This window comes from Pseudopipra pipra, chromosome 1, assembly GCF_036250125.1.
Source record: "Pseudopipra pipra isolate bDixPip1 chromosome 1, bDixPip1.hap1, whole genome shotgun sequence".
NCBI lineage: Eukaryota > Metazoa > Chordata > Aves > Passeriformes > Pipridae > Pseudopipra > Pseudopipra pipra.
Window position 1 is genome coordinate 136,881,247 of NC_087549.1, and position 23,837 is coordinate 136,905,083.

The window sequence follows — 23,837 nt, forward strand, 5'->3', positions numbered from 1 at the left end:
AGCTTTAAAATAGCTAACATTAAAAAAAAAAAAAAGAAAAAAGAAAGACTCTGGAATTGTACTAGTTGCTTTTCAAAGAAGAAATTGCAGGAAGACCTCAATGAACTAAAAAAAAAAAGCGGTGAGAAAAACTTACAATTGTTTGTTGCAAGCTTTACTAAATGTATAAATTCATCCAACAAAATATATTTAATAGATTTTCATTTTAAAAGGATCTTTATTTTAATTTACCTGTCAGGGAAATAAAGGATAGATTTGCTGCTGTACTGTGATTTTTTTTTTCTTAGTTAGAGTTGGCAAAATCATTGAGGATGCTTTTTAAATTAGATGTCATTTTCTCAACAAGAATGAAGAAGGGCTGGGACACTGTAGCTATCAGCTTCAAATAATTTTGCGTTTTTTTTAAAACACCAGGATATATATTAACTGCTTTATTTTCTTACAAAGTAATTGCTTGCACCTGCCATTTTCAGGGTATTTTTTACGAGCTTTTAAAGTAATAAAAATAGTGTTTTAAGTATGTTTTATAACATAAATAGTTTTATGTTCAAATTTGTGTTCTTCAGTGTTGATAGGACATTTGGTGCAGGGTGTTTTTTTTTTTTTTTCTGGTGATCAATCTTTGATTTTACACAAACCGAAACATAGTATGTTCCAGTCTCCTCCCCCTCCATTTTTTACACGGGTCTTAAACATTTTTAAACTCTTACGGATATTTGGAGCATGTATTTATGCTTAGAGAAATGCTTAGAATGTGCCCCAAATGGCTGCATTAATCTTATGTTTTGTTGGGCCCTGCATGTAGGAAGCTACCTCTATGACTCCTTTTTCCCTGCCCACTGTTCTTGCTCTATCAAAATAATTTCACTTAAAACTTTCAAGGAAAGAGCTTGACCTAAGATATCCTGCTTCCAAACTGCAGAGTCAAATGTCTGCAGGGGGTAGAGTTGTGCACATCCCACCTCTGCCTTCCACGTAGCAGTTCCTGATACTCCCGTACACAAGTGCAGATGTTTTATTAGTTAACAATGTATAAAATATAACCTGGATATGTATCGGTGTAGGTAGTGATGTGTCCAGGAATGCACATAATTCAGTAGCGATTTGTAGGGATACCAGCTGAGCTGCCCTTGCAAGATCATCATGAAAAATACAGTCCACGCGCAAATTCTGCTTCTCCGTCTTTTAGCACGATAATGAACATGAATCAATGATATCTTCCTTGTCCAACACAAATAAACAAACAAACAAATAAATAAATGCTAGGCCTGGGGCAAGTGAGTGAGCAGAATTTTGCAAGGCTGCATTTAATTTCTCTGTGCTTCTAACAATCACCACAATTAGTTCCTTCTGCCATAGGCATACCTGCTTACAATGGTGAATTCAATAGTCTGAGATTTTCCTCTCTGCTGACCACCTCAGCTCTCTCCTCTCGGTTTTTTTTTCTTCTTCCCCTCCTCTTCTAATTAAGAGAGACAACAGAATTACAGAATTGTTGCACTAAAAAGAAACCCCAAACGCCCAGAGCAGCTGTGTTGAGAACACGTTTGGTTTTGTGTCTGCGGACTCCCTGATTTCTGTGTTTGTCACATCTCCAGTTCAGCATCGCTTTCGCTGCTGTGGCAGGAATAGCCGGGCAGCGCTGCATCCACGCCAGGAGTTTTGGGGGAGAGGAAAGCGCGGGATTAATAATGCATTAGCTGTGCAGCCCCATCGCCGGGAAAATAAACAAAATAGTAAAAGTTGCGGTGAGGGCGGGCAAGTGGCGTAACGGCGAGAACGCATTAGTCCTGCAGGCACGCCGAGGGGATATAAACAGGATAATAAAAGTTGGGAGGGGGAATGCATTAGTCCTGCAGTCACATCAGGGGGAAAATAAACAAGATAGTAAAAACGATTTCGGGGGGGATGGGAGGGTGGGAAGGGGGCGGGAATGGGGCGAGTCCTCCAGGCTTCCTGAAGGGGGCATGAGCAGAGTGACATCGCGGGTGGGAGCGGGGCGCATGTCCGCCGCCTCCCCGCCCCCCCGCGCCGAGGGGAGGGGAGGGTGGTGAGGGGGGCCGCGGCCAGCCCGGTGTCGCTGGGCCGGGCGGGACGCGGAGCGGGGCGGGCGGAGGGGCCGGGCGGGCCCCGCCATGTCCCGCGCGGGGGACGGGCCGTGGCCGCGCGCCGAGGTGGGTGCGCGCGCGGGGCCGTCAGGTGCGCGCGGGCGAGGCGCAGCGAAGGGCGGGCGCGCGCCGCCGGCGGGGCGCCGCGCGCGCTCCCGCGCCCGCTCTCTCGGTGGGGGGTGTGCGCGGCGGGGCGCGCGCCCGGGCCGGCGCGGCGGCGCTCACGCTCCGCGGGCAGCGCGCGAACCCTCGCGAGGAGGCCCCGGGCCGAGGCCTGCCCGCCCGCCCCGCGGGCGCGCGCGCACTGCGCCTGCGCGCCGCCGCCGCCGTGCACGCCCGCGGAGCCGCGTCCGCCTCAGGAGCCGCCGCCGCCGCGGCCCGGCCGACACAGCCTGGCCGGTTGGTCGGGCGGGGGCGAGACGAGGCGCTCAGCCGGCGGTCATGGGCCCCGAAGCGTTGCCGCGGCGGTGGTGGCGGCGGCGCCGGCTGAGTGACTGAGGGGAGACCCCGCCGGGGGAGGGGGCAGGCGGAGGGCGAGGCGCGTGTGGCGTGCGCGGTGTTGACGACGGTGTTTTTAACCCTTAGATGGTCTCCAGCGAGCCGCTGCTGCTGCCGGTGTCACTGGAGGGCGAGTTCTCCAGTAGCATGAAGGAGATGATCGGCGGCTGCTGCGTGTGCTCCGACGAGCGGGGCTGGGCCGAGAACCCGCTCGTCTACTGCGACGGGCACGGCTGCAATGTCGCAGTGCATCAAGGTGAGCGGGCAGGCGAGGGCAGCGCTCCCGCCCCGGCCTCGCCGCTTCCTTCTCGGTCTTCCCTTGGCCCTGCTTCACCTCCCCCTCCCCTCCCCGGCCGTTTTTTCTCCATTTTTCCCTTCCCCCCTCTGATGCCGGCATCACCTCCCAGTTCCTTCTCATTACCAATGAAACCTGTTTCCCTGTTTCCAAGGCCACGTGCTTTCAGGTCTGACCTGTCCTGTCATCCCCTGTCCTTCCAGTCTGCCTGTCTTTTCCCTCACATGAGGCTTACTCTATTATGACTTCCTATATTATGGCTGTGAGAAAGGAAGGACCCACTTTTCCAATTTTTTTTCTCTCTTCCACTTGTACCTTTTTTGTGTCCATGCTTCCCAGTCTGCCTTTGCACCCTGTTAACGTCAGCTGCAACCTTCCAAAGACTATCTAAACTTCCTTTTTCTCTTTGCAGAACTTGTTACTATTCTCTGTTCTGGCAATTATTGCTGTATTTCTTTCTTCCTGTACTCGATTCCTGTTGTCCCTGCCTTTCCCAAGTTTGAAAAATTTATTTGAGGGGCAGCCAGTGCACGCGGAGGGTTTAGGATTGGAAGAGAGGCGGGCGAAGGAAAGGCTTAGCTGTCATGTGATTTCTACCTCTGCCTGCCTTTCCTTGAATGTCATTTGGCTGATGTTTCCTGGTAGATGAAGAGACTTCCTGTTGTGGTTCTGCAGGGGGAGGGTGCTAGTCGGAATGGCTGATGCTGGATTTGTTTGGCTTAGTGGAGGCTCGTTGGTTGGTTTCCAGCTCAGCTCAGGAGCTGGCATGTTCCCTCTGTGTGATTGTTTTGTTTCTGTCAGTGGGTTGACCCTTCGTGTGAGAGCAGAGGAAGAGACTGGATTCTGCTGCTTATAGTGTAAGAAAGGAAGTCATCATGGCTTTTACTTTATGGTATCAGAAATAAGGAATGAGATGGTAGTTTTACTATACCAACTTCTAAGCAGTCATGTGAACTCAGAGACTGGCTCTTTGGCTACTCATAGGTGGTGAACAAATTGGAGGAGACAGAAAATCCTAAATCCAATTCATTAGTCTGAATGCCTAGTACGTGTGAAAATGCTACTAATGAGTCTCTCGTGCTTGGTCTTAAATTGTGCTGAAGATGATCTAATATAGTAACTGGTTGTTTCAAGTATATGCTTCTCTGTAAGCTGACAGATAGTGAGAAATTTAAGGAGATCTGCAGAAGAATTTGGTTACTTCTGTTAATGCTGGATTGAACATAGAAGGGAGCTGACAGGATCTGTGAAATTAATCTGGTTTTGAATTGGTTTTCTGTTGTCTTAAGAGCTGAGTAATGTTAACCAGTAAGTTAACTCTGCTCTTGTGGAATCTTAGAGTCATGAAGAACACTAAAACATGAATACTTTTAGAAGCCACACCTGGAACAGCTGTTACTTTTGCATTATCTTGGGCATCTTCATTTGTATCTAGAGCATTGCTAATATCTTCCGTGACGGAACTGATTGGTAGGAACACTTGGAACTGAAATAGTGGGAACAAAGGTCAGATATAGGAGGTATTACCAAAATAGAGAGACACACTTCAGTAGATTTGCTACAAGAATATGAACTTTTTTTTTTTAAAGTCATATCCAAATCTGAATTTGAATCTGTCAGGAAGTGTGCAAAGTACTGCTTCCTCTAAATCCAGATGCTGTTGTAGAGATCTTAAGAAGAACTCCATGTCTTGGTTTACTGTATCATTGATGCTTTACATTTGGGATACTTTATATTACCTATGTCCCATGAATGAAGGTGGTAGGGGAAGTATGTCTGCTCTTTTTGTGGCCTTTCTGTAGTAAACTTAGTGTCTTCATGGTTAAAGCTGATAGTCTGTATTTCAAGTGCAGACAGCAGTATTACCCATGAGGCTTTATTAACTGCTTTTTTTTGTTACTATAATTGTTTTTAGTTCAGAGGAAACTTCTTTTCAGGTGTTAAGTCACTGGCAAGTTGTGGAGGACAGAATCCCTTCATGTGTCTAACAAAGCTTTGCACAGTAGTGGAACTATAAACCAAAGGAAGCCCTGGAACTCTGTGAACAGTATCCCAGTATCTCAGAGCACAAACCAGTGATGGACTCTTCTAGGCTCTAGATGTATTCTTTTACTTTTACAGATATAAAAGCACTTCAACTTTGGTCTTTGCCCAGCTAGTGTTGCCTTTGTGTCTACTTGCCAGCCCTGTCTCTGAGCTGCATTCCATAGTTGTTTCTTACTCTGCGCTGTCACTTGCTAACATAAATGTGTGAGTGCACATTTAAAATCTCCCTTTTAATTTCTGAAGAGGAATTCAGAGTCCCCCCATCTGGGGTTAATATAGATGCAAGGAAAACAAGGGGTTTTTTTCTTACATTAAAGAACTTTAATGTACAGTAGAAAGGGATTGTCAGAATAGTTTGTCCTGTCAGTACTTGGATACAGTATGTGAAAACTTGACAATGATCTTAATATGACTACATGTATGTATATAATAGGAAATTATTTCATTAGCTTTCCTTCATAGAAGGAAAGGTGTATTTATACTACTGTTGCATTACTATTTTTCTTCTTCAAGCTAGCACAAAACCAATAATATTTTTGTATATATACTAAAAGTTACTAATTTAATCTCAATGTTCTTCCTAACTATTAATTTATCATACATATTTTTTTCCTACTCACACACTTAAACCAGATTTTTGTATTTAAGTAACATAGGATTGTTGGGAATTGAGTCTGACATCATATTTTTAAAATTTCAGGATTGTCTTTTTGAGGAAAATGTTTGAGTTTTTGATTTTTTTTGTTATTTGTTATGCCCATACCAATATTAGAATATACAGCACTTGTGTTCTTGTATTTTAATTCCCTCAGTTGTCCTTAAAGTTGCTTGATGTGTGCATTTCAAACATAAACAATATTGCCAAATTGCTAAACTCTTTTTCTGTGGAATTTCTTTACCAAACTCCTGGGGTTGCTTTTATATACTATGAAAATATAGATGACAGTCTTGCAGATAAATCTGATTGTGTCAAATTCTTTCCTAAGGATTTATGTTGTAGCCTGGTTGTAGTTGCTACTAATCTTAGCCCTAATGCTCAGTTAAGTTTGTATTTGCAGCTCTACGTGAATTTGCAGGGGAAAAACAGCAAACTTTGTATCTTTTTTCAGTTTATTATGGATTTCCTGCTCAAGACCAGTTATTTTACTTATAAAGAGTAAGAGAACTGGATAGTAAGTAAGTGTATGAATGAATGTCTTATCAAAAACTCAGATTTGTTATTTACTTTTAGTTTTCTCTTAAAAAAGACCTGACAATAACAAGTATCCATCATTTAAAGTTAAGTATCTCACCTGTTTTGCAGGTAAATAAATAGCAAAACAAATCACATATGAAACATCGCTGCTTTTGAATGGATATATTATTTTTCAAGCCAATAGTTTGGGTTTTTTTATTAATTCAACAAATTCTGCATAATTTTTTAAGTGGAAGCTTTTTGTACTTCATTTCTATTACCATTGTGATAGGATTTCAAGTACAATGTGTAGATGTCAATTTGACTTTCTTGACAATTAAAATGATGTGAGATAACTATATTAAGCTTTTTTTATATCATTCATATTAGTAGTATTGTAGTGCTGCTTATGTTTGCTGAAATATTTTGTCTTGTTCAAAACAGCTTGCTATGGAATTGTTCAAGTACCCACTGGACCATGGTTTTGCAGGAAGTGTGAATCTCAGGAAAGAGCAGCTAGAGTGGTATGTGTTTTGTTTATTAAGTAATGCTGGTTATAATGCTTGTGTGGATAATATTTACCCAAGTGTTACAGTAATAGTAGAAAAGAGCTTAGCTTTCTATTGTAATTCCATCTAGATGCTGTTCAGAAAGACCATTTTCCTTCTTATTTTTAAAGTGGAAATACATAACTGTCTCTTAAATGTTCTGGCAGTTTCAGGATCTGTGTGATTTTTTGGTTTTTAGGTGGCGGAGTTTTTTTTGAGTTTTTTTGTTTTGTTTTCCAACCATTTAAAGGATTTTGTTTTTGTCTGTGGTGTAGGTTTTGGCTAATTTTATCAGTTTAGCACTTACATAGTTAGGTACAGGAAGGAAATAAAATCTCTGTCTAATTTTCTTTTACAGCAGCTTTAGATTGCCAGTTGAAAGCTTCAATTTAGGAGCACTTGACCAATAAGTAGTGTTGTTAATTTCAAAATCTAATGCTTACTTGGAATATGGTACTTACAATTGAAGAAGCATTTTCTTTCTCTGTTTTTTAAATTTTTTTTGTGATAAATATTGGGAATTCAGATAAGGCTTTTTTCTTTTTTTAACCTTGATTAGATGAGGTTTTGTTTTGGTCAGACTTGTATGTTGTTAGATCAAACTGCATGATATCAGGCATTTTTAAAGAAGGGGAATCACATTTCTCCCTAATTGTCACTTTTTAGTTTGTCTTCCAGCAAAAGATAAAGTGAGAGAAGTGAGAGTATTTGGAAAGACTAAGATGTTCCTTTGCCTCTGAAAAAAAGTTTAATTGGATGAGAAGGTAGTGTGGCATCTTAGGGCAGTGTGTAAACTGTTTCTGACTTTTCATATCTAAAAACAAAGGAAGAGTCAGACACTGAATTTTCAGTTACTGTCTGTTGGAGTGCTTACACGAGCTGCTTGCTGTACCTATTTCCTTTTCTAATATAAAGTACTACAGAAATGGTGGGAAGACTTAATGTTGTATGAATTTTTGGCACAGCTCTAAAGAATCTCCTTCCTCTTTTTCCCGACTTGCCACTAACGTTTTCATGCCCTGGTAACTGAGACTTTGTTACTTCTTGCAAAGCAGACCTGTAGGTGGGAGAAAGGAGGAGGTTGATTTCTATGTGCTCTTCAAATATTTGTCAGCAGAAAAGAAAACTCTTTCTAAAGAAAGGCTGTTTCCTTCTTTTCCTGGGAAGACCCTCAGCAGTGTAAAGTTTTAAGAGTAGCATATTTTAATGTTGCTGAGTTTGATATGTACAGGTTAATGGCAAAGTTAAAAATATAAAGGGGAGGGAAAGAGAGCTGGTGGCTATAAAGAGGATTTTTCAGGTGCATGATAGGGAATCCTCATCAGCATTTGGGCTTTAGTTATTCCTGGCTTCTTGTGGCACAAGAAACGAAGGAGAACTGTACAGAGTTCTACAGTAAACAATATCTGACTGCATTCTGATAATTTCTTGAGTTTACCAATGAGAATTGCTTTGATAGAGATATTGCTTGTACTTAACTGAATTCTCTGCCTGGTATATTCTGCTCTTGTTTCCACTGAACAGGGTCTGTTTAGTTCAACAGGTTGATCACTGATTTTGTTTTGAAAAAAAAATAAAATCCCATTTGTAATGTAGTGTAAATTTAAGTGGTTCTCAGGTCAAACTAATTGCATGTGAGGTATAATAGATTAATAACAGCTGAAGTTTTAGCATGTTAGTTAGAAACATGGTGGCTGTATTTGAGATGCATCTTGGAGAAGATCTTAACATTCAGAAACTAAACTGAAGCCCTGACTTCAGTATGGAATTTGGAACTTTACTGTAACCAGTAAAGTTAAAACCAAATTCCAACAGAAGTTTCAGTGCATTTGCTTACAAAAGCAAACATGCTTATCATCACTGTATTAAGACTGATGCTTAGTTTTCCTCTTGGTGTTTTTGTTTCTAAACAAAACCGGAATGAAATTAATCACATTACTTTTAGTATGCTTCTGCTTACTTTTAATCTTAAAAAGATCTCAGTCTTGCAGCTAAAGCATATTGTTCCATGCTGACGCTGTCTATGTTGTGTGTTTTTGGGGTGTGTGGTTTTTGTTTCTTGATTTTTTTTAATTTTGTAAAGCTGCAGTTACTGGGCAAATAAATTCATTCTGATAAGAAACTGCGAATAATTGCTCACACTTAAGTTAGACTTGCTTTAACAATGGAAGGATCTAGACTAACTTGGGAGCACACAACCCAAGCTGGTGGGTCCCCAGAGAAGTTCACTTAGCTGCAGATTAGGGCAATTGGCTTCCCATGTACTTTCAACCATTATACACTCATATGTACCGTGTTCCCTTTCTTCTGTGTGCTGCTGCTAAGCTGGTACATACTGGGTGTGGGTAAAAGTGGTGGCTGATTACTTTTTTTTTGACACACAAGCCTCCTGGCTGGTTGACTTCTGTGTTTTTGTTGGTGAGGTGCTAGCCAGCATCTTGGGTTTTGAATGGTCAGTCACTGCTTGGAAAGTGCTGTTCTGTGCTGGTCAAGTCATACTGAGTTTTGGCTCCAGCAGGGTCATGTTTTTCTGTGTTTGAGGGAATCACTGATTTTTCATAAACCTGAACTGTTTGGATAACAGACATATTGAGATGATTGTGTAAGTTTTTAGCTATTGCTTGAAAAGTCTTAGTTTTCTCTAAATCAGCTATTTTATCACCTGTGGTGAGCTTGGAACATGAATCTCTGCAAGATGGCTGGCAACTGCTCCCAGCTTTGTGTCAGCAGTAGCTCTTATTACCCTGCATAGTGGGCCCTTTTAGTGTCTTCAGATGTACCTGAACTTCTGAGTCGGGCAGATACACATTGAGGTAGGAAAAGGTAGTATTGGGGTCTATGTGAGGGTCTGTATGGAGGAGTAGGTAAGGAACTTCAGGTCCTGGCTTGAGAAATGGGATGGTGCATATATCTTGTCCGAGGGCTGATAATTCTGGCATCCAAAGAGAGACTGGAGAAACTAAGCTTAGGAATTGTAGCACAACTGTTGTTCAAAAAGATCTTTTTTCACCATAATCCTGTTATATGTCAGACGTCTTCCTTGATGATCTGGCGTATAAATAGACCATGTGTTTATGGTTTACTACAAGCTACCACTGTTCATACTCATCATGAAGGAGCTGCAGTAATCTATGTGATAAAGATACCAGGCAGCACAGAGGTGTTCAATGTTTGTAAGATTAGCTTGGTCAGGCTTTTTAGCTGTGTATGGGTGTGTTGCTTGTGAATCCAGCTTGTTTCAGAGACATCAGGAGATCTCAGTACTGAACTTCAGAGTTACGAATTCCAGGAAGTTTTACTACCTCAAAGTGCAGCTCAGATGCTACATGTGAGGAGCTCAGGTGCTATGTGTGAGGTCAGACTGCTTACATTGCAGGTGAATTACTATTACTCTAATGTCATAAACATGATGATTTTTCACTTGACATTTCTGTGTTGGGTTTTTTGTGTTTTTTTTTTCTTTTTTTTTTTTTTTTGATGAAGTGGGTTATGAAGTTGAATGCGGTCCTGGCCCAGAACTGAATCAACACATTTGTGTGACACTACAGCTTGTCTAATAAGCCACCTGGATTTTAGTCCTGGGGAATGAGGGGGCTGTGACTCCCTGTGGAGCTAGCCACATAAGGCTTGAGATAGTATCCATCTGGATCTCAGCACAGTCTGGCATAACTGCAGTCTCTGTGCTTGCACATGTGTTTCTTGGAACTTAGCGTGGAGACAGAAAGACTGTCATTACAGAATAAGTTTAGATCATACAGTACTTTCTACTGAAGGATTCAGGGCAGTAGAAATGCAGCTTACACTGTTTACCTCCACACCCAGTTCACAAACACTGTGTGCTCATAGCGATAAGTTCCTGCTTGTTGTCCTGCCAGACCTGAGCTGTTCCTGCATCTGCTGCACAGATGACCCACATTCTGAATGCTTGAGTTTTAATTTTTTTTTAAAAATCATTAATATAACAAAGGTTGTAGCTCTCTCCAAATCTTCTTTTTTAAAAAAATATTTCATCACAGGCATCTACAAATTTTTTTTTGTGGAGTTGGTCATAAGAGTTGTTTGATATATCCATAGTTTAACACCTCACCCCCCAACATTATCTAGTCTAAAACAACCATAGGTGTAGTATTACCTGCCTTTTGCCTAAACAGCAAGAAACGAAAAAGGAGGAACTAGCAATGTAGCCTTTCAATACGCAGACAGGTTTGTGATCAGAGCTCTGACAGCTCTGGCTCAACAAGCTGCCTGGAGGGGAGTGGGATCTCTGTGGTTATTACACCTGAATCTGTAAACTAGAATGAGTGCTGATAAATATGGTCACAATACAGGTGAACGAAACTTTTAGAAGAAAACTTGCTGTTTTCTTTTTTTTTCTTCAATTTTAAATACTGTCCACCAATAAGGACTAGTATACTATGCAGTCTTTTTGAAGATATCTCTTGAAATAATTCTTCAAGAAATTTTGAAATGAATGTTTCTTCGATGTATCCATAATTTTTCGTGAAGGACACTTTATATATTACTACACCTACTTTTGAGAATGCTGTAGCAAATATTAGTGAAAAAAATTGCTTTAGTTTTGAGTGTGCAACAGAAAAATTGATCTTTGTGCTTTTGTTATTTGTATGGCTTTTACAGAAACACAGTCTTACCTTTTATGAATGACTGTGCAATCTAGAAGGCAGTGAATGTTAGTTTGTAGCTGGATATCTTGAATAAAACGTCTGCTAAGGGTACTTATGCAGAACATGTTGTATTGGGTTTGTATGACAAAATTTTGTTAGCGAGGGGGCTACAGGAGTGATTTCTCTGAGAAGCTGCAGAAGCTTCCCACGTCTGACAGAGCCGAAGCTGATCGGCTGCAGGACGGACCCGCTGCTGGCCAAGGCCAAGCCAATCAGCAACTGTGGCAGTGCCTCTGAGATAACATATTTAAGAACAGATAAAAAACCCCTGAACAACAGAAACTGCAGCTGGAGAGAGGAGTCAGAATATGTAAGAGAAACAACTCTGCAGACACCAAGGTCAGTGGAGAAGGAGGGGAAGGGAGGAGGTGCTTCAGGCGCCAGAGCTGAGATTCCCCTGCAGCCAGTGGTGAAGACTCTGGGAAGGCAGGCTGAGATTCTCCTGTGGTCCATGGAGGCCAACAGCAGAGCAGAGATCCACCTGCAGCCCGTGGAGGACCCCACACTAGAACAGGTAGATGCATGTGAAGAAGGCATGGGAAGCCTGCAGTGGAACAGGCTCCTGGCAGGGATTGTGGACCCATGTGGAGAGGCCCATGCTGGAGGAGGTTTGCTGGCAGGCCTTGTGACCCTGTGGGGATTTCATACTGGCGCAGTCTTCCTGTGGGACTGCTTCCCGTTGGAGGGGCTCGTGCTGGAGCATTTTGTGAACTGGAGTCTGTGGAAAGGACTAATGTTGGAGAAGTTGGTGGAGGAATGTCTCCTGTGGGAGGAACCCCACGCTGGAGCAGGGGAAGAGTGTGAGGAGTTCTTCTGAGGAGGAAGGGACAGCAGCGTGTGATGAACTGCTCACAGTTGCCATTACCCATCCCCCTGTGTGGTGGTGGTGGGGGGGGGGGGGCTAGGTGGTGAAATGGGGATTGAAGTTGAGCCTGGGAAGAAGTGAAGGGTAGGGAGAAGGTGTTTTAAGATTTAGTTTTTATTTTCTCATTACCCTACTCTGATTTGATTGGTAATAAAATTTGATTTGATTGGTAATTTTTTCCCAAGTTGAGTCTGCTTTACCCGTAACTGTAACTGGTGTGAGATCTCTCCCTGTCCTTATGTTGACCCAAGAGCCTTTTGTTCAGTCTCTCTCCCCTGTCCAGCTGAGGAGGGGAGTAACAAATACTTGGATGGGCACTTGGCATCCAGCCAGGATCAAGTCACTACAGACTGTCTTGGTACCACAGATGGGACATGAGGAAGTCAAGATAAGGATAGTAATTGGGAGAGGTAGTGGGCAAAATTTGGACTGAACAGAGCTAGAGAGAGAAAAACAGAGTTAGAGAGAGAAAAGCAGAATGATTGTGGAGAATGTGTGTTGTTCTGACTGGGGTGAAGGTAAAAATTCATATATTGAAATACTGTTGATTGAGTGATGTGTGTTACTGGTCCATGATATAGTAGGTGAGTGTTGTTGCTTTGCATTTCTTAAGTACAAGAAAATACTTTTTCCTGTGCAGTATTTGTTGGTGTATGTAGTGAATACAGACCCACAACCTTACAGTACTGCAATTCAAAAGGTGACAGACTTGCTTAGCATTGCACAGTGTCTGGTCATTAAGGTTAGGAGTACAAGAAGTGCAGAAGGTGCTGCAGAAGTGCAGTATAGTTTCTGTGTACTTTCCCCTGCATATCACAGTGAGAGTATTAAAGCCATTTCTAATTGTACTTCCTTCATGAGGTTTTTTTGAGTGTGCTGCATTTTTCCCTTCTTGTGTGCATATTTGTTACTTGGTTTCTAAATACACAGCTGAGTTCATAAACTTACTTGAAGCACTTCATTACAGCACAAAAGGTCTACTACCTTTTTTTCAAGTTTTGATTAGCTACAGTTTACCTAAATGTACATGTAATTTGTGCAGTAATTTATAATTACATTATGCTAATTAGGGATACATAGAGTATTCAGGCTTTAAAGCAGTGTTCCATCACTCAAGTACTACTTGATCAAAAATATTTTAACATAGATGTCAATACAGCAGGTACTTTAGTAAATGGTCTAAAGATTCTGTGGCAGAATTACTAACTGAAGCGAGACTAGAGCAAAACATTTTCCCTTACAGGAATTCCTTAATTCTTTTTTGGAAATGTTTTATGACTGTTTGTTCCATTGTATTCTCTGGGAGAAGTAGTCTCTAAAGTAAACAATTTCTCAGCTGTGAGAAACCTTACTTAAAATGCATGCTAGGAATCTTTAGGATAAAACTGTGGTATGTTGCAGAAGAACACTGAAGTGAACTACTACATACTGTATTTTCTTAATGTAGATTGAATTGGGTCAGTAGCATACTTTCAGGCTGGTAAAAAAAACTTGGATGTCTAGTTGGAAGTGCTTCCAAATGTGACAGGCATTTCTCATAGCCCCCATGGTGCTTTCCACTAAAGATCAATGTGTGAATCTTAAAAACTTTGTGTATGTTTATATTCTGGATTCTTGCAACATCTAGCAGGGCTTACTAGTCTTTAATATGTATGGGAGATTTATAGTTTTGGACTTCTGAAGTTGGAGTAGCCAGATCATGATATAAGCTGTGTGTCATCACCATGTTACACTGTACTCGATGTTCTCTCTCTTCTAGTTATCTTACATCTATTGAGTAAAAGTATGATTAAATGTCACCTGTAGTATGTGTGATGATCTCGTGTCATGTTAAAAGGGGCAGAAAAGAAGAATTTTCTGTCCAACCTGTATTAATTAACTTTTTGTCTATCTGTGTCCCACTCCCAGGAGATCAAAGTCTTTTAATGTCCAAAACAGTCTGTTAGCATCTCACCTAATGACACCCTTTGATTACCAGGTTCGCTGAGGCAGACAGGACATTTGATACTCTTAAGTGCAGTCCTTTTATAAAAAGCGGTATAAAAACCCCTCAGCAGGTTTCTCCTATGAGTTATTTCTCCATCACCGAAACTGTCAGCACCTAAAAAAGGACTCACTCTAACAGTTCACTAAGTAACATGTTTATTAATACAAATTTGTGACAGTTTATGGGGTTTGTCGTGTCTGGAATAGGATCTAACTGCAAAACCACACTTAAACTATGTAGTAATAATAATAATGCAAAGCATAGGCACACGCCCTAAAGCAAAAGCAACTTACAAATAAGTAAGACAATTTACAAAGAATAAGTAAAACAAAAAACTTAAGTCTACACTATAAAGCAAAATCAACTTACATTGAAGTAATAAGTAAAAATTTTGAAGTACTATGGAGCAAAAGTAAAATTAATGTATATGTATAAAGCAATCGCTCACCCCAAAGTGTCCTGAGAAGGTGGAGGAAGAAAAGGTAGCCCTTTGGTTACCTCCATAGAGTTGATGGAACTTCTCCACGATTTTTGCTTATGTTCACTCTCTTTTTGTACCTTTTTCTTAAGCAGTTTGAGTGGCTATAGTCAGTAAACTAATTTTGGGGTGATAGACAGATGAAATAGGCCTAAGTAGGCCTAAGGGTCCACTTCTAAGTTCCCAGCAGCCAGGATGTTTGCAAAAAAAGGCTGTGTTATCTCCATATCACTCCTTTCTTCGATTTAATCCTTTATGAGATTCTGGAAATGTCTCCCCAGATGCTGGGGTTTTCCAGGAAGTCATCAGGAGGTTTTTTTTTTATTTCTTTTGTATGGCCTTATCTATCACCTTACAGTCTTGGAAGAATGCTGATTTGCATGTTGAGTGCCTCTAATCTTCCTGTCATAGTCTGCAAATTTATTATCTATAGTAGATGTTTTTGACAGAGCAAACTGAATCTGCATATATTTTTATCTGATGCCTTGATAAAAAGAACTAGGTTGAGTCTCTTTAATTTATCCAGGTATAAAACCCAAAATGCTTCAGGTAGTCAGTCTGTTTTTCTTTTACTTGTCAATTGTCTGCTTTTAAAAAAAAGTTCTTTCCTTCTCCTGGGACAGATGACTGAATAGACATGGGGCAGAGATTTGGCAAATTTGTCAGCATCAAGAAATGGTTATTTGAAGATGGAGATGACTTAATTTCCTAAGTTGTCAAGTTGCAGAACATAGCACTTTGGAAGAGAATAACTGACAGCATGCGTTCGTTTGCTCTATTAGTGGTGTCAGCCAGTTGGGGATTCTTGGATGTGGCAGATGATCTTTTGATTCCTGTTGGTTCTTCACTGTGGTTTATAAACGCTGGAGTCTGGAGTGAATCATAGGTTGGAATCATTAGAACTTTTGTTTGCTTCTCTTTGGATACTTTGAAAAATTCTGTAGTTAGCTACTCGCTGACTTCTGCTTCAGATCGTTGCATGATTGCAAGCTATCACTTATAGAGCCATTTAGATCAAAATAGTGAAGGTGGGTGTTTTGTGAGTTTACAAGTAAGGTCTTAAGATGCTGCAGGTTAAGACAATTGATAAGGTACATTGCTATCCCATTGTAGTTTAGAAACTGAAGAAAATGTGGATTTGGTTTTGTAGACGGCAGTTTCTTCTTTGGCTGGATCATTCCTAAAGAAGCTTTTGGAAAAGGGGTATGCAATTCATCCTTTTTGCTGTATTGAGCAAGTGAAAGATGAACTTCTGCCTCTGCCAAGTATTACAAAGCATGGGTGTTAAAATAGCAATAAACTCTTACGGAAATTTTCAGAGTACCTAACTGGTTTTAAGGAAAAAAGCCACCAACGAAAAGATCAGTAAAATAACAGAGTAAAAAGATTTGGTATGAATAGATAGCCTAAGTTTGATGTGAGTAGAGGTTCTATAATTTTCAGCAGCTGCTGGGAATGTTTATGCATTTTATTGGACTTTCTGGAGACTTCAAGGGCTGAGAGGTTGATCTTCTCTGGTTAGTCTTTGTACGTTGGCAGCAGTGATTTTGCTTCATAGAAGATGGCTTGAAGGAGTGAATGGAAGGATGAGATGTCACTGTGTTCTGAGGGCTGGGGTAAGTTATTGCCAGCAGATGTAGACATGGTCAGTCTGGTGCACATCCTGTTGCTGGATCTGTTGTTGTACAATCTGCCTGTGAATTCTCATCTATTGATAGAATTTATGCCAAGATCTAAATTTCCAGATAAAAATGTCTTGGCACCAGTGTACTGGTTTGCACCGCTCTGCAAATTATCTGTGGCTTTTTCTTTTTGTTGTTGGATCTTGCAAAAACTGTTCCTTTGTAGGCTTTAAAGTATTTGTTCTACTGTAGATAGCCTCTGATTGGCTGAATTTGAGTTAGGTTTTTTATTAAGTATTATCTAGTTGTCTCTGGTTCTTAATTTCAATTAGCACACTTTTATTGAAGTGTCTTTAGAACATGGCGTCTCTTTATAGACAGAGCTATGTTTCCATTGCTTGTTAATACCATATTTGCCTGAATCTAACACAAAGTAATCACTAAAATTATCCCCAATTTTTCTGAGTGTATTGGGGGCAAACAGAATTTTTCCTATTTTCAGCATTTTCATTGCAACGTGCATGTGTTATTTTTAAATTTTTTTTCCTATCAAAGGAAACACATTAGGGTAAGAGGGATGTGGAAAGTATAAAAGGAATTTAAAAAATATAACTCTTTCCTCTGGAGAAAATTGAATACTCATTTCACATCCTTTAGGGAAGAAGGAAAATAAATTAAAAAAATGTTTTGAGTTTAAAAGATAGTTTTTCATCAAAAAAGTGAATGAAGAGCTTCAAATAGTTATGTACAGGTAGGATGACATATGTGCAGCATTGGTATAACTGAAACTGTAGACGGGATTTGTACTAAGCTTTGTATCCAGAGCTGTTAGAACTGTTTTCTAGACATCTTTTTCTTTTCCCAGGACTTTTGTGTTTTTGACAGCAATGAGTATGTGTCTGCCAGCATTAAATTGTTTTACATTAACTAAAATAACTACCTAAATCAAGATCTTTACCCTTCTAAACCATTTTTTAAACCTGTATTAAGATATTATTAAGGTATTATATTATTATGAAGGTATTATTTTATTATTATTAAGGTATTATCAGAACTAGTACTATATAAGTACTATATGTATATACACAGCATATTTGAAGTCTGTAGGATTGGGATTTTTAGATGTATGTATGTTTCTTTCTGGTAACACCCCAGGATGAAACAAAATGGTATGGAATACTGGTAGAGGCAGGTGAAGCTGTAGCACAGAACTTGGGAGATGTGTACCTAGACACAGTCAGTTGTGCTGCAAGATTTTTACAGCTACTGATAAATGGGAGTCAGGGTTCAGAGCATCAGGGGCTGCCAGTTGGAAAGCCATCCATTAGAAAGTAACTCTCTGATCAGCTGCTTTACTTTGCTTACCTTTGGAAATCTGTCCATGAGCTTTGGTGAAGTGTGTTGTTAGAGCATTTAGATATATAGAGAAACACCCAGCAGCATGGCATGCTGTAAAATAGATGTATTTGAAAGCAAATTCAGAAGTAAAGTAATAAAAGGACTTCTGCTTGGCAATGGACTCTTTCCTCCTAGATTAATTTAAAAAAAGTCATAAGAATTTGATGGATACATAAAATTAAACAATGATTAAGGTTGGAAAAAACCTATCATTGAGTCCAACTGTTAACCCAGCACCACTGTGTTTACTGCTAAACAATGTCCCCAAGTACCACATTCACGTGTCTTTTGAACACTTCAGGGATGGTGATACTGTCACTTCTGGGTAGCATGTTCCAATGGCTGACCACCCTTTCAGTGAAGAAATTTTTCTTAAAATCTAAACCTCCTCTGGCGCAACTTGAGGTTGTTTCCTCTTGTCCTGTCACTTGTTACCTGGGAGAAGAGACTGACCCCCACCTTCCTCTGTCCTCCTTTTACGTAGTGTTAGAAAGCTATAAGGTCTGCCCTGATTCTCCTTTTCTCCAGGCCAAACACCCCCAGCTCCCTCAGCTGCTCCTCATCAGATTTGTGCTCCAGACCCTTCACCAGCTTTGTTGCCCTTCTCAGGACACACTCCAGCACCTCAGTGTCCTTCTTGTAGTGAGGGGCCCAAAACTCAACACAGGATTGGAGGTGCAGCCTCAGCAGTGCTGAGTACAGAGGGACAGTCAGTGTCCTGGTCCTGCTGGCCATAGTACTGCTGATACAGGCCAGGATGCCACTGGCCTTCTTGGCCCCTGGGCACTGCTGGCTCATGTTCAGCTGCTGTTGACCAGCACCCCCGGGTGCTTTTCTGCTGGGCAGCTTTCCAGCCACTCTTCCCCCAGCCTGTAGAGTTGCACAGGGTTGTTGTGACCCAAGGGCAGGACCTGGCACTTGGCCTTGTTGAACCTGCTACCACTGGCCTCTTCCCATCGATCCAGCCTGTCCGGATCCCATTGTTGAGCCTTCTTGCCCACCAGCAGATCAAACTTTCCCCCTGATCTTGGTGTGTCTGTAAAGTGACTGAGGGTGCCCTCGATTCCCTTGTCCAGATCATCAATAAAGATGTTAAACAGGACCGGCCCCAACACTGATCCCTGGGGAACACCCCCAGTGACCAGGTGCCAGCTGGATGTAACTCCATTCACCAACGCTCTGGGCCCGGCCATCCAGACAGCTTTTTAGCCAGTGAAGAGCACACCCAGCCAAGCCGTGAGCAGCCAGTTTCTCCAGGAGATGCTGTGGAAAACGGTGCCAAAGGCTTTACTAAAGTCCAGGTAGACACATCCAGAGCCTTTTCCTCACCCACTAAATGGGTCACCTTGTCACAAAAGGAGATCAGGTTGGTCAAGCAGGACCTGCCCATGCTGGCTGGGCTTGATTTCCCTGGTTGTTCTGCACATGCCTCGTGATGGCACTCAAGGTGATCCACTTCGTGACCTCCCCAGCACTGAGGTCAGGCTGATAGGCCTGTAATTTTCTGGTGTCGCAGTTGCTAACCTCCAGTCAACTGCGACCCCCCTGCTTAGCCAGGGCTGCTGGTAAATGGTTGAAAGCTGCAAGCTCCTCTGTCAGCTCCCTCAGTAACCTCATGTGGATCCCATCCAGCCCCATGGATTTGTGGATGTCTAAGTGGCATAGCAGATTGCTGACCATTTCCTCCTGGATTATGGAGTCTTGATTCTGTTCCTCGTCTCTGTCTTCCAGCTCATGTTTTCACTAAAATGTGAACTAAAATTTGCAACATTTAAATAATTTTAATGTTTAAATAATGAATAACAGGAGCAGCAGAATAAAATGTTTTGTCTGACAACTTTTAACTCCTGTTGATGAAAGAATTGGAAGAGGTTGTGTCAGGTTTCAAGAACTGTGATGCTGATTTTATATAACTGTTTTGTTATTTGTAACTTTATGGATCATGTATTGCAGTATCTTAAAGTTGTTTCTTTCAGTTAAATACTGTTGGGGTTTTGTTTTTTTTTTTTTTTTCCTGTTGTCAAGTAATATGAAACAGTAATTCTGTGATCAAAACGTACTTTGGAGAATAAAAACTGTTCTAGAAGTGTGTCATGCTGAGTACAGTACACCTTGGCAAGGAAAATAAGCTTCTAAACTAAACAGTTTGTGTATATGGCTGATGCCTGTTAAAAATCTTGGAATATATGAATATCAGGGAAATATCAAAATAAAATTGACCTAATAAATATGTCTGGATCTGGGCCTAAGAAATCTGTCTATATTACTACCAACATTAAATTAATCTGTTTCAGGTGTGGTGTATGTTTTCTTAAAATTTATTTATTTATTATTTAAAATAAGGCCTTTGATTGGACTTCCACTCTCATTTATAACCAGTGTGGGTGATGCCACCTCTTGAACCAGGATAGTTATATCCTTCATCTCCTTTCCCACCTCCCTATCTGTGTTCCTGTTACATTTGTTGTCTGACATTGTTGCATATGACCTTATGGAAAGGTGGCTCAAAGAAGTGATCTGGCTGAAAAAAAAAATTATTTTTAGGTTGCTGATTAGGATTTTCATATAGTCAATTGAATGCTTTTCCCAGAGCAGGGAAGGCAGAAGGAAGTACACAGCAGGGGATGGCCAGTGATCTTCTCCTGGCAGCAGTGTTCAATTATGTTACCTTAAAGAGCCTGAAGTAAAGTCAGCTGGAACTGCAGCCTGATTTCTAGGCTAACTTTAAGGAACTGTGGTCTGTTTAATCTGCTGTAGATCTTCTTGAGTTATTTAGGTTAACAGGTCATATTGAGAGACACGTTTTATTGCCTCATTGCAATGCTGGGAATTCAGTCCTGCAGGACTTTACTTGGTTGACAGTCATTATTTAGGTGACTGGTTCCATTGGCCTAGCTTGGACCGAATCCAGTAAATTACTTGCACAAGAATTCTTTGACCTTTGTTTTCTTATAACAAGAGACAGCATATAATGGATGTCTGCAGATGATGCTTTATGAATGTGCTCCAAATTTACAGAACCCTGGGGGAAGAACAATGTTATATTCCTATTATTATTTGCTTTCTTCTCTCCTACTTGTACAGTCTTATTCCTGTCTTTGTCTTTCCTATCTGCCACGTGCCTTTTGTTCTTCATTCAATATAAATAAGGTAGTTTCTTGCATTAAATCAGCTTCTCTATGCCTTTCCAATTGAAAAATTGGTAGAGTTAGGTTAACCAAAACGATGTGAGTAATTAGATTTGTCTAATGTTATCCACTTCTGGTTAAGGTAGCTCTTAGTCCTAGTTAAAATGGAAAGGCATTTTCATTTAAAATAGAGGGAGAACACTTTGTGCCACAGTGCATGGAGCCAAGTTGGACTGTAACTGATTCAGTATAGGAAATTGGAACTATATAGCTTATTCTTCTCTTATTTTCACCTTCAGTCTTGGAACTTTTTTTGATGGATATCTTCAGCAGATACCTTGCGTCTTTTTTTTTTTTTTTTAACCGTTCTTTATTTCTTCTTGGTTATTTTTACTTTTTAATAATGTCAGGGGAATAAATGTTTCTTTCACCGTTTGCATGGGTCTCTCATGCTTCTGACCACTTTAGTTCTCTGCTGGGTGATGTTTTAAAGATTGGACTCCTCAGGAAGCAGTGGGTTTTTCATCAGGCCCAGGCAGTCTCCATTTGCCTGAACGCCAAGGTTATAGGATCAGTCTTCGTTTGCTTAATTAAGATGCTTTTTATGTAGCTCAGAAGTGAGTTGTGACAGTTGCACTGTCAGACTGTTCCAGCTGCATAGCTTTGAGAGTGGTTTTACTTTAGTCCTCTACAGGAGACCTCATAGTCCAAAACAGTTCCTGCCGAGAGTTCACCCCAGTTCTGCTTGAACAGAAGCTAGATCCATGAAAGCTCTTCCACCAAAGAGCTGCAAAAATGAGATGTCCATGTTACACTCTGTAAGGACAGAAAGGAAAGGGATGATGATATGTTCTACAACTTCATTCAGTGTTTCTTCAGCCAGTATTTGTCTTTTTCACTCCTCTTCAGATCTACTTCAGCTGACTGTACCTGCTGCACCTCCTTACTATAGGACTAGTGCCCTTCAGCACACCAAAGGATGTGGTTATTGTCTTGGATCACAGTCAGCCTCTGTAGTGTTCACATTTGCACAGCTTAACCTGCTGATGTTTATCTGAATTGTTGATCAGTCATAGCAGCTTGCTGTATTTATGCTGTGGTATCTTGTGAGTGTTGTGTCCGCCCCTGCTACCCGCCCCCTCCACCCCCCACAGCTAGTTTAGTAGTTCCCCACAGTGTTTTTGAATGCTCAGACAATAAATCTGTGTCAGAAATCCTTTGCTAGAGATAAGACTCAAAACACACAACCGGAGAAAAGAGCCCTGCCATGCTCTGTGTGCTTAAATATTAGAGACCATCTGTATGAATGGTCACATTCTTCCATGTACTTGTTTCATCATCAACATACATGACAAAAAGGTTAAAACTTTATTCCATCCATTTCAGAACTATTAATAAAGTGTAAAATAAAAGGATAATTTGCTAAGGGATGAGGTTTGCTGTTCCCACCTGGCAAAGCTACTGGTGTTACTATGTGATGTATATTGTAATTTGGCAGTGGGTGACGAGGCTGAGAAGGATTTAGATTCATAACCAGAGAAGGGAGTAGAAGGTATCACTATATGGTGTATTAATTTGCCAGGGTGCTACTTTATCTCAGATTGTACCCAGAATTCATGGTACCAGAAGTGCTCTGTGTCATTAGAGTGCAGATATCACTGCGGAGTTGCCCATCTCCAGCAAGGTGAGAGCCAAGTGCAGGCATCCTGCTCCCTGCCAGTAGGAGGATACTCTTCAGAACTCTCTGCACTGAAGTTTTCTCCTGCTATCAAAGTTCCCTCCTCCACTTCAGTTTTCTGTCTTCTATCTTCTCAGATTGCAGCCAGGACTGCAGAGAAGTAATTGGGGAAGGCCTAATGGACCTGAGTCCTCTTGGCAATAGGAGACAAAAATAAATCAGGTGAAGCTGAGCTCTGATGAGAGTGAATGGACTGTGTTTAACTCTTCTGCATAAAGGACTGCTTTAGTTTCTTGCAGCTTAGTGTCCTGGAATAATTTTGATTTATTTTGTGGTGAAGTTTGCTCAAGAAGCTTGCTAACTTTTTAATTATTAATGCTGCAGTGCTGTGGCTCCCTGTCTTCAGTTTTGCTGGTGCAACTGATTATGGGTTTATGCTTAAATTGCATCAGTGATATAACCTGAAATAAAAATGTTAAAAAGTTCATTTCACTCCACATCACTGATCTGGTTTAAGGGGTAGCCCTATACAGATAGTTGTGTCAGCAGCTGAGGGAGTGGTGGAGGGAAGAAGAGAACCTCCTAAACTTGTTTTGCCGCTAGCAAAAGTATATGTCAAACTTCCACAGGCTTGCAGAGGTGGGGCAAGGTAGACTATGCTAGCAGCTTCCCTTGTCTCAGGTATATCATCATCTTCTCACTGGCTTTAAGCTGCCAGCTTGCAGCTTTGGGGTGGGAACAAACTTTAATGCACTGTTACTGTGAATATATACCAGGCTTTTTACATTAGGAATTTGGTCAGTGTATGATATATTCACTGAAATGAAACTACTACTGCTGTGTGTCTTGCAGCACTTAGTATTTAATGTTTGGAGAGCTGAAGTGTTAAGATACAACTTAGCTCACATATATACTGCATATGTAGGATTTTGCTCAAAATGAACTGATCAGTTCATTTTAGTGTCTTGACTTTAAAAAAAAAAGAAAAAGATGTAATGCTCCCAGTCTACAGGCATCTTACAGAATGATTCAGAAGTTTTCAACCACTTTTATATCTTAATTTCACCATAGACTTAATGCTGCCTTTTGATAGATTGCTGCTCATTTTAGTGAGTGAATGTAAGGGACAGATGAGTGAAACAGAAGACAAAAGGCTAGAATCCTAAAGATTCTTCTTTCTGTGTGCAGCTTTCTATACCAATACACTGAGCAAAAATAATTTTTTTCTCTTCCACTTTTCGTGAAAGCCTCTTTGCTGCTAATATAAATTTCCTCACAGGTTAAGAGAGTTAGTCCTAAAGGTTAAGATAGTCATCAGGATGTACTT

General features: G+C 40.9%; 1 protein-coding gene across 11 annotated transcripts in view; it reads left to right on the plus strand.

The window, feature by feature from the left end:
- The first annotated feature begins 2,130 nt into the window (after positions 1-2,130).
- Positions 2,131-23,837, plus strand: part of MLLT10 (MLLT10 histone lysine methyltransferase DOT1L cofactor) — a 123,338-nt gene continuing 101,631 nt past the window's right edge. For 3 of the 11 annotated variants that reach the window (XM_064635043.1, XM_064635059.1, XM_064635126.1), the window contains exons 1-3: positions 2,157-2,174; positions 2,694-2,862; positions 6,566-6,645. In XM_064635043.1, the coding sequence (XP_064491113.1) occupies positions 2,694-2,862; positions 6,566-6,645 (249 nt within the window). In that variant the 5' untranslated portion in view covers positions 2,157-2,174. Of the gene's footprint in view, positions 2,175-2,693; positions 2,863-6,056; positions 6,124-6,565; positions 6,646-11,462; positions 11,869-23,837 lie in introns of those variants that run through there. The other 8 variants (XM_064635069.1, XM_064635090.1, XM_064635099.1 and 5 more) reach the window with 6 other exon arrangements.